The sequence below is a fragment of the Gavialis gangeticus genome, unplaced genomic scaffold, assembly GCF_001723915.1.
Source record: "Gavialis gangeticus isolate Ggan-Ray unplaced genomic scaffold, GavGan_comp1, whole genome shotgun sequence".
NCBI lineage: Eukaryota > Metazoa > Chordata > Crocodylia > Gavialidae > Gavialis > Gavialis gangeticus.
The window spans coordinates 28,140,126-28,151,744 of record NW_017729034.1 but is presented as its reverse complement, the minus strand read 5'-3'; the positions used below and the strand labels follow the sequence as shown (position 1 = coordinate 28,151,744).

Below are 11,619 nucleotides of genomic sequence, written 5' to 3'. Positions count from 1 at the left end.
CTCCCTCCCAGGCAGCTTTCAACCCAGGCAAAGAGGGACAGGACAGAGCAGATGTTAACTCTGCATGTCGGCCTTTGGTGAAAATTACTCAGCCTACAAAATCTGTCCTTGTGCAGAAAGCACTGGCATAACTAGAGTGGAGTGACAGGCGCCAATGGGGGTGTGAAGCAAAAAGAATATGGCTTTTGCTGCAGCCACATGAATGTGATAGCAGTGGCAGTGGCAACTGGGCCACGTTGCTACACTGCTAGGGGAAATCACTCATTGCACTTCGTTTGTGTGGTTGGTGAAAAAGGAGTTGAAAATACCATTTGGATCTTTTCTAAGTAAAAAAATGTGCAACCATGCAATACTTAAATTGAAGATGCAATTTCACTAATGGGCTAGAATTGTTTTCCCTGTCCTGTCCTGTTGCTGACCATGAGAGGGCAGAAAAAACAAATCATAATCTTATATATAGGTTTATGATTAAATTAAATCCAGTTACACCTTAAATCTGACTGCACTCTGAGGAAGCTCCCCAACTCTGCACAAATTGGCCACCAGTCAAGAAATTACTCCTTACACCAAAACTTGCTTCAAAAGAAAGGGGGAAGGTGGAGCTGGTGGGGAGAGTTCAGAGGGTGTGGTTCTCACTAGAGCTGCACCGATACATTGGTCCAATATCAGATCGGCACTGGTATAAAAAAAATTACCTGTATCGGAAATTGACTCCATGCGGTTGATAAATGCCCATGTGCGCACAGAGCCACAGCATACAGGTAGTGAGGACACAGCCGGGCAGCTTGGCATGCAGCTGGTGAGTCCCTTGTGGCGGAAGGGGGGGGGGCAGATCAATGCCCCCCACCATGAGGGAGGGAGTGGAGCAGAGCAGTGGTAGATGCTTCCTAGCAGGCAGGGTAGGAGTGGGATGGAGCTGCTGCTCATCCAGGGGGCGCCTCCCACCACTACACACACCCCAGGAGAGCATAGGGAGAGTGCGCCCCCCAGATCTGCATGGAGGGGGGCAGGCTGCAGCAGCGGGCTCAAACCAGGGCTGCACTAGGCTCTTTCAGGAGGGGTTGGGCTCAGGGTGCAGTGGCAGTGCTGGGAGGCGGTAATGGAGGGCTGCAGCCACCCCAAATTTCACCAGAGCCTGCTCCCAGGACTGCCACCATGTGCCCAGCTCAGCCCCAGCTCTTCCTGGCGCATGGGTGGAGGCAACGGCTGGGCTTGGGGTGGGCTGCAGTGGTGCTGGGAGGGGGCTATGGGGAGACTACAGCAAAATTTGGGAACATTTGTTCACCAGAGCGCGCCAAGGGATGACGAGGTCAAACAGTTATAAACTACTGCAAGACCATTTCAGGCTGGACATAAGGAAGAATTTCTTTACTGTCCGAGTCCCCAAGGTCTGGAACAGCCTGCCATCAGAGGTGGTTCAAGCACCTACATTGAACACCTTCAAGAGCAAATTGGATACTTATCTTGCTGAGATCCTATGACCCCAGCTGACTTCCTGCCCTTCAGCCGGGGGGCTAGACTCGATGATCTTCCGAGGTCCCTTCCAGCCCTAATGCCTATGAAATCTATGAAAATTTGGGGTGGCTGCAGGCCCCTGGTAACCCCCTCCAGTGCTGCCGCCACGCCCCAAGCCCAGCACCTGCCAAGAAGAGTCCTGCACAACCCCAGCTCCAAGTTGCAGCCTGCACCCCTCTCCGCACAGATCTGGGGGCGCAACCCCCACCCCTTCAGAGGGTGCACAGCGGTGGGAGCTGCCCTCCCCCCGTACCCCTCAGTTAAGCCACAGCTCCATCCCCTTGCCCCACTCCTCCCTCACTGGGTGTGGGGAGGTGTTGATCTAACCACCTAACATCTTATCAGAAGGTCATATTGTTAAATGGCAGAGTAGGCATTACACAGCACTTTGCTAACTGCTTTGAAAATGGCCATAAGGCAAAAAACAAGCAAACAAACCACTCATTAAACTGCAACAGAGGATGACATAGCACAAACCAGATCCAAAGTAGAAGGCAGAGGAAGAGTGGCAAAAAACAGGGAACTGTAGGATCCTAATGACATTACTTCCTGCACTCATGTACTGTAGGACAGGGCTACACTGCAAAATGGTCACATGCAGAGGCTTGCTGAACATGACATGTTTGTTTACTCCTAAATTGAGCAGTTTGTGTACCTATGTCAGAGACATACTGGGACAGAAGAGGGATAACAGTGTGGGCAAACAGGTGGTATGGGCACAAATATGGTTCTGGATAGGTGTCTAACTACCAGTGTAGACAAAGATCAGAAAGGGCTCAGCTCTGACTTTTATAGTCCAATGGTGCTCATACTATTTAAGCAATTTGTAAGCCTGGGATTAAAAGCAGCCCAAGCTCCATAGTAGGTTTCAGAGAACCTGGGAACAAGGAACATTGAACACAACCTGAATACATCATCTCTTCATAGCTGTATCACACTGATGCCTCACACTTACGTGATGATCAACTGGTATGCCAAGCTCTTTTGAAGCATGTGGGCAACAGATAAAAATTAAAAATCTATCTTCTTAAAGTAGAAAGGCTTTGTAAATGATGCATTTAATTCAAAAGGCAAGGATTTTTGTGGGTGATACGTTTTATTGGACTAACTGCATGGCTGGTATAAAGTTAAATAAACTTTAGAATGCAAGGCATGCTTCAGATATTTAATTCAATGCATTCTCCTAGAAAACTATGCAAGATTAATATCCACTCAGAAAACAGGAAAAATAGGTGTAAAAGTAAGCATCAATGGATTTGAATTTTTCATGAAAAAATATTAGTAGTAAATCACTTTATTTTCTGTTTTTAAGAAATCTATACTGCTGGACAGAAAAAAAACAGAGTGGAAAGTATTTATTTTTTACTGTTATCACAAATAAACTGCTTTACTTATGAACTGTTCTCAAGGTGCTAAATGCTAATATATATAAACTAATAATACATTTTTTATAATTACCTCAAAAACCACAATAAGTGTACCTTTTGTTGGCTTTTGGTAGTTTATGTCATCACTTCCATTTTAATAACTTTTCCCTCAAAATTCAAATGAGGAATCTCCCACTTTCTCTATAGTATCAGTAGGATCTGGACCAAATTAGAGACTTTGTATCTTTCCATAAAAAAGGAGATGACAGCTCTCGGCCTCCCCACAGAAATTATTTAATAGTCTGATGCTGCCAGCAGTCATTTCCTCACCCATCCCTTTAGTTATATTTCCATTTACACAAATATCAGTCATTCAAAAATACAGATCACAGAGCGTTATCTCAAACATTTCCACAGAAAGGATAAAGACTACAAGTGAAGTAAACAAACACCAAGTTTGCTTATCTACTACCCCTGCTCATTCAACTCCTCATGTAGTTATATACTCAGTTTGGAAGCGTCTCACCCCATTTGTTATATTATTCAGTTATTTAATTATAGGTCTCCTACACAATTACTCAATAGCATATCCAGTCATGCAACTCCGCTTTTATCTGTAGTGCTGCCAGTTTTGTTGAAACACTACGTGAGAACAGTACACATACAATGAGAACTATGCTCAGAAGCATCTAATGTTGACACATTAACAATGTTGTGTTTTGATGGAAGGTTTTACTCACAGCCCTGATTTCCTTTTATTAGCAGAGAGAGTTAGTTAGTTCCCTCTAGAAATTTCCACTCACCACTGACACAACTATTGGTCTTTATATACCAATGCAAGCACTAAAATCTTGGAAGTGTCAGGGCAAAAAAATGCCCCCGTTTCAGCTAATTTAAAAAGGACTTTTGTAAGCCCCCATTGTCACTTTCAACAGACTAGTTTAGTAGGAACAGGGCAGTGCTCTCAGTATAGCAGCACTATTACAGGGACACAAGTGTGTGCAAAACCAGCTGGAGTGATCAGACTATGATAGTTTTGTTGGGAATAGGATTTAGGTCCAACCTAAACTGTATTTTTCCAACTTAAACCACCATAGTCCTGTTAACAAAACAGAAAAAGAAAGACTTAAAGCTCTGAGGAGTCTCAATCCCTTCTCTTTTTATGTTATACCTTCTCTCTGTATTTCCCCAACTGTAATAATCATGTCACTTCCTAAAATAATATTAAGTTTTTTGATCCAGGAGCTTTTGTTACTGAAAAATAGCAAAAATATTATCATTAAAAAAAAGGTTCAGAACAGAAAGGGACAACAAAACTGTCCTGCCAAACATAAAGGCCAGCCAAAACATTGGGTTTTTGTTTTCTGTCAGAGTAAGCATACAGCTAAACTATGCCTGTTGAAGGTTCTTCAGAAAATTCTCATTTCCTCTGAATGCTCTTTTTGCATCTATCAAGGTTCATCTAGGTGGTTTGTTTAACTGTTAGTGACCAATAATTTTTTTATTGTTTCCTAGTATAAAAGATTAAAAAGTTAACTTTGATTAATTTTTGTAACTATTACTACAGGTAGAAATTCTTTCCTCTCCCCCTGCTGATCCTTGGACTGGTTTTCTGCATCTGTGAATCTGAACAGAAAAATAAAAATCAAAGCAACTTTATTAGCCTCCCCAAATCTACTTTCACTTATATGGCCCATAAGGAGTATTACAGCAGGAGTTACTATTGAGAGGTATTATGACTAGGGACCTACTCAAGCCACACTTTTGGTGAAATCACAAAGTCAGGCATTGTCAGCAAAATCTGAACCCCCCCGCAAACAAACAAGAAACACCTTACTAAAAATAAAATGGGGGCCAGCAGTCCTCATGGCTGATGAGGTCCAGCCACGCAGCACACCGGCCATGCAGGGGGAGCCGCCAAGATGGTGGCTGCCCCCACCCCTTGCTGGTGATTGGCTGCGAGGGCTGCCTACGTGCAACCCCATCTCTCTCCGCCAATCAGTAGCAAGGGGCAGGTACCCATGACAGACAGCCCTCTCAACCACATCAACAGTGAGGCTACTGGGGCCAGATGGCCAGAAGCGAAGTGGGGTCCCACCACGATAAATCGGCAAAAATGGCAGTCAGCCTCACAATCTGCCTACAAAATTATCCACCAGCCTCCTCAATTTCAGTAGGTTTTGAGTTATGACTGTAATTTTTGAGTTACTGCAATTTGTAAGTAGCTGACAACCTCTCATTTGCAAAGACTTCTCTGCCCTCTTAATTGAGATTCTAGACCTTTAAATTGTTCCAGTGTTTTCTTCTACTCGCCAACAACAAACTTTTCAGTTTGGTAAGTTTCAATGCATGTGAAACGCTGTGTCAAAGAGCTGCAAAGAAAGACTTTGAAGATTTCACACATGCTTTATTTAGAAAGAAATATTTTTTGATAGTACACTGCTACCCAGTTTACCAGTCACATTACTCAGGGTTGTTCAATCTATGGGACCTAAAAAGTGTTTCCTGAAATGCACCAACTATCAAAGCAGTGTTGTTCATTTGTTTGGTTTAAAGTATTTCATAACCTATGTTGTGCCCCATATACTCCAAAAGTACTGTTTAAACCCAGACTGTCTTCTGTAAGATTTTCAAACCTGAAATGTTTTTTGTTATGTACAACTACAGTGTAACTGCAACTATTATTTTTTACATTTTAAGAGGCAGATTAAGAGTGGGTTATAACAGCAGGTGGTTTAGACACTACTAGGGTTTCAGTTACTTAGACTCCTCTATGACCAACTGTACCTGGATAAATTTTAAGTGTGCTGTTTTAACAAACCTCCAGCTTCCCAACCAGTAACAGATTAGGAGGTATGTGCTCTTTGCAGTACTCAGCTAATGAATAGATAACGGGGACCTTTTGAGCTGAGGGTCATAGAAGCTTCAATATCTATCTGTAGTCAGCAGCCACAGTGCTCAAAAGTATGCAAAATGAATTTTCCATATTGCACTAAAATGGCACTGCCACTAAGTTTCTAGGCTTAGATAACTTGCATATCTACAAGTTGCTCCTGAAAGTCTACCATTAAACATGATAATCACAAACAGGAAAGTGCAAGTCCTCCTCATCCTGAAGTTGAATGGAATTTTCTAATAATTTCAATAAAGTGAAATGGGCCCAAAGCCTTCAAATTTCTATTTCTAGTTTATCAAACTACTAATTTCAGATATTTTCTCCCCTTTATCACATTAAACAACCAAGTTGTTACTGCTGGCGGTGGATTTAAATAATATTAAAAAGCAGTGGTTTCGTTGCTGAATATCCCAATACAATAATAAAAGGTCTCAGGCTAGATTTAAATATTCTTGAAATTTTGGCTGATGAATACAGCTTACCTCAATTAACCTTGAAGGGAAGAATGTATGGGCACTTCCAGAACAGCTGGAATTGTGCTTTCCCAGTTGGAAGCAAAATGCATGGGCATCACAAAAAAACAAAACAAGATCAAGTAGGAAAAGGAAACTCAAGCAGAAAAAAGTCTCTAATAGGATTGCAAAAGAATAACTTGTGGGCACGATTAATTCTTCCCAATGAAACATAAATCTTATTACAGTACACTGTTATAAAAGTTCAATGGGAAGTTGAAAACACAGATCAAATTTTGTTCAGTATGTTCCTCCAAGTCTAGGTGAGGGTCACCATGTAGTTAGGGTTCAAAATTTCAATCCAGTAGCCATCAGGATCCTGTACAAATGCAAGTCCTTTCATTTTACCTAAAATTAAAAAAAACAACATTTTCAGATATACCAAAAATAATCTTAAAAAACCTTTAGAGATCAAGATTCATAAATAAGAAAGCTACACAGATGTGCCTCAATGTTTTCTCTCCCTCTGGCATGACAAAAAGAGGAAAGCAATTCAAAAATAATGTCAAACAGAGATTGTCTATACAGAAGCGCTCAGGGAAATTAATCCAAATGATTTTTTAAATTAAATTAGGTGAAGACATAAAACTTCTGTGTAGTCACTCATTCAAAATTAAAGTGGCCTTAATTAGGTTTAGCTTTATTTACTTCAGAGAAATAGTTGTGTTAGTTTGAAGTCAAGAAGAAGGCAGGGCAGGATGAAACCTTAGGGCTTTTATAGATGTGCTCCGGGAGTGGGGGGAGAGCACTTTAATTAGAGCAGCTCTGAGAGCCGCTCTAATTAAAGTCCCCAGATCATTGTGTGCATCAGGGTCCCTGCACTGAAAAATGGCAGCAGGGGGCTTTAACTAAAGCTCGAACAAACGTTAGTTAAAGCACCCCCATCACCATTTCTCAGCACAGGGATGCTGATACACATGATGCTGGAGTCTGCTGGAGCACAGTAATTACCATACTCCAGCAGACTTGTTTAAATCGAGTCTGCTCCCATGCACTGTAATTACAGCACTTCAGAGCAGCCTCTCTGCATGTGTATGTGTGCCCTTAGAGACTAACTCATTCAGAAAAGCATAAGTTTGCAGATAAGGACTCTCACAGCAGTGCTTTCCCCCTATCTTTTGTATTTAAATCACTTTATTCCTTTTTATTTAGAATCCCTGTTCACTGCAAGTCCATTCATGGTACCTGACAAAGAAGGCTGTCGCCTACCTAACACAGCTTATGTTTGTTTGAACCAGATGGTTGTTAAGGTGCCACTGGCTCTTCCTTCTGCCTTTATTTACTTTGGAAGTTAATTTAAATAAATCCAATTACAACAATTTTAATCCAAAACAGAAGGTCCACAAATTTTAATATATCTGGTTTAAATGCACACCTTTAGTTAACTCAGATTATAGCCCCCTTTGATATTTCTATAATCATATGAGAACTGAGGGCATGCATACACCACTTCCACAACATTCCTGAAAGCACATCCCACATGAGCCAAACCTAGAAATGAGCCAGTGAAGCCACCCTTCTCCTGCTCTCAAACACATCAAAGAGTGGCAGTAGGAGATACTCTCTGAGCAGTTTCGCTGGCTCATTTCCAGGGTTGGCATACACAGAATGGGTGTGGGATATGTGCTAGAGCCAGGGAAACTCAGACAAATAGCAGGATTTTTCCATTTTTGGAGTATTTCTGGTCTTGAAACTATATTTCTTGGATGATAAAACAAGGCAAATGCAGAAGCTAAAAGTGAACATGGTCCACGAGGTACACTGGCAGCAATCCCCTAATTCAAAAGATCCCAGCTCTGTCCAAAACAAGGTGGCCCGGTAGCGTTCATCATCAGGTTAATCTACATCAGTTTTTACAGCAACACTATGCAAGGCTGCATTATGGTTAGCATCATGTCTGGGTCCTTTGATTGCAAAGTCCAAATGTACCTATTTAGCTAGGTCATCTTGGAGCAGCCTTTGGTGCAAGTCTGGCGCAGGGCTCAAACTCAAGTCTGTGGATTTTAACTATGCTTAACCATTGCCACCATACTTCTCAATCCTTTGATTCAGGTATACAACATTCTATGAATTCTATTTCCTCAAATGCCGCTGCCAGTGAAAGCTCACACTTCTCTGAACTAGTTACATTTCAAGCTGCCACCCTGCCCTACATTCTGCCTGGCTTAAGACTAATACAGATAACCGTCTCACAAAACTCTCTTGAGAAATAGAAGCAGTTATATATGTAGTCAACTGAGATACCAACAAAAAGCATAAATAGCAGCCTAAAGTGTATCAAGCAAAGGTAATTTTTACAGCAAATATACAGATAGCTGATTAGACCTGCAAGTGTAATTCTGTCAGACAAACTAGATTCTTCCTATTGTATAAGAGAACAAAATGGACGGGCTCTAGCACAAGCCAAGTAGTAACAGACCCTACTAAATCTCTGCACCATTCAGCCTGCTTCCTTAAAAATACACAAAATAAAGTTTAATTCACAGTCTAGTAGAACAAGGAAACAAACATGACGCATCAAAAGGATAAACATGATTTTGATGAAGGTTTACCATCATCTGGTTTCTTCACAAATTTCACTCCCAACTCTTCAAACCTCTTACAAGCTGCATTTACATCAGGGACAGCAATTCCAATGTGACCTGTGTAACAACAAGCAGGTTACACAGTAAATATGTGAGTACAGTATACACAGATTGTTAACAGAGTAGTCAACAATGTACTGGGCACCTTACTGTATGCAAAAGATTTCCAAGCTATATTTTAGATGAGATATCGGAATATGTAGTTTCTTCAAAGAAAGTATGTTCTAAGTTTTTGGAAACAATGCATTTAGGGTTATATAATTTTTCTTTGGATATTTTTACTTCTAGCCTCCCCACCCCCACCCCTTCCCTCCCCTAGCGAAAACGCCAGCCATTTGATAAGGATTGAAAAAGTCAAATGTTACAGAAGACTCTAATTCTATACTGCAGAACTGTCACTAAAGTAGAAGAAAAAAACAACAACAGACTCACAGGCCAAATAAAAGCATTCATAAAAAAAGATATGAGGAAGGTTTTTTCTGTAGTTACTCAATTCAGCAGAGGAAGGATTTTAACAATAATGCCATGTTTATAAAGGCTGGCTTAGCAGAAAGCAAAGCATAGTAAATTACTTGTTCCCACATTTAGGAATCAGTTCAGAAACTCTAAATGTCAAATTGGATAGGCCTGGTTTGAAACTTTTATTTGATAAGCCACACTAGTTAGTGACCTTTCAAACACTCAGAATATCAAGTCACAGAATTCCTCTACACCTCCTCCTTTAGCCCAAGGCTAAATTCTACTCTCATGTATACACATGAATAGAAAGCCACTTCCTGTTTTTTAAAAAAAATGTGTTTTGCTTTTTACTCTTATTTTAATCAGGTTCAAAGTTACAGACCCTTAACTTGGTATTAACATTAGGAACAACCAAATAATATTATTATTAGATTTCATTCAAATTTATTTTTCAGGAAACACTGACTCTAATAGCAAGCAAACCAAATTTGTACACAGTACTATTCAGAAATGTAGCTCATTATTCTGGGACACTATATACCCACAATGTACTTCCTAAGCAATCAAGGTATTGCATACAGGAAACATTCTATGTTCAGAGTTCTTTCACACCTCTGAACTACTATGTTTTTCTTCAAACTAACCTATAAGGCTCAGCCAATACAGAATTTACATTTACATATACAAAATTTACATTTCATTGAACCAGATCTTGTAAGAGAATTCCAGCATAAATTGTACCATTTACTTTTATATAGACATTTTCTAAGGACCTATGAGATACTGAGGTTCTGTATCAAAGACTGAAAAAAAGAAACATGGCTGTAATGCCCTATAGTTTCTCAGAAAACATACCAAATCCTCGGGGGTCTGAGTTGCCATTATGGTAAGCCTGACTCTCATCATTTTCAGTGCCCCAATTACTGCAAAGAAAGGGGAAAATGCATGACAAACAAAAATATTGAGCTGCCTACTGATTATCAAAAATTCTGAGAAGAAATCAAAGAACATTCAGAATGATGTGGAATTCCTCAGAGCAAAAAAAAACACGTTCCAAATGCACTCTAAATACTGTACCTGCAGAGATCCATATTTCCCAATTCATAACAAAATGCCCATTAGAACTTTCTCCCAAGTTACAGCACCCAGCTGCTATGCATAAGAATGACTTGGGCATCTCACACAAAATTCTCCAGCTGTTTAAAACTGGAACCTGGTTTGCAGAAAAATGTAACATTTCATTTCTATATTGCAATATTTTGAGTTTACTCTTTTGCCTCATTTACAAGATAAAGAAATACTCATCTCAGACTGTTTTTAAATTAGCATTGAGATTGCAGCCTAACTAATACAATTGTTCCAATAAAAGTGCACATTTCTACAGTAGGTACCTAGATAATTACATTATACATTGAAACAACTGAATACAAGTAAGTTTAAAAAGGGTTAAGATAAGCTTTTCAGAAGCTATTCAGCATATAGACAACTCACACAGGAATACTAACAATGAATTGAATTATGGCCTTATCACATTAAGCTCTCCAAAAACATGTTGAGAGCAAGGCATTTTTAATTTCTGGTGCAGGAACCAGTTCAAACACAAGGGGGTAAAAATGGAAACAAGACTGAAAAATAGGATATATGATTATTCAGTTATTTCATGTGTAAATTTTGTGGTTCACTAAACAAAGGAGCTGAAAAATGTTTTCTGATCAGTTTACTGTTCTTTCATTTTTTTTCACTAGTTCATTGACACTGAACTCCCAATAATCTCCAATTAAAATTACTGTATAACCCAAATTAATTTTTTTATTAGCTGCACCCTATTCTGCTTTGGGAATTAAATAAAGACAGTGAATTCCCTTGCCTTATCTAACATCCACTTTTTAGATTTAGGTTACTGCCCTTACAGCAACCTTAGCCACCATTCCAGAGTCATTTTAATCGCAAAAGCAAGCCTGTGCACAAGCATGTAGTTTGTCTGTAACAGAGGTTGACAGTAACAGTTCAAGGAATCTGAAGGTTTGTTCCCTATGCTGGAAAGCATGAAAACTATTCAAGTTGCTGCCTATCACTGCTGTGTCTGTATCACTGGCTAGTCTTTTCTTCTCTATTAGTAGGGACCCACCAAAATCGCAATTTCACATTTTTGCGGAAAACACAAAATAAGGTATTTTCTGTGAAAAAAGTGGATGCCACAATTTTGGCAGGCTCACTGCAAATAAAAGAAAGGAATAAAAATATGTACCAGCAAGCAGAGAGAAGGGTGGAAACCCTGCACCCTT

The 11,619-nt window shown here is 40.1% G+C and overlaps 1 protein-coding gene across 1 annotated transcript in view; it reads right to left on the bottom strand.

The window, feature by feature from the left end:
- Nucleotides 1–5,272: 5,272 nt before the first annotated feature.
- GLO1 (glyoxalase I) overlaps nt 5,273–11,619 on the bottom strand; it is a 19,506-nt gene continuing 13,159 nt past the window's right edge. Inside the window, exons 4-6 of the mRNA XM_019527331.1 lie at nt 10,190–10,257; nt 8,843–8,932; nt 5,273–6,638 (exon numbers count right to left, since the gene is read on the bottom strand). Of these exons, the coding sequence (XP_019382876.1) occupies nt 6,550–6,638; nt 8,843–8,932; nt 10,190–10,257 (247 nt within the window). The 3' untranslated portion in view covers nt 5,273–6,549. The remainder of the gene's footprint in view (nt 6,639–8,842; nt 8,933–10,189; nt 10,258–11,619) is intronic.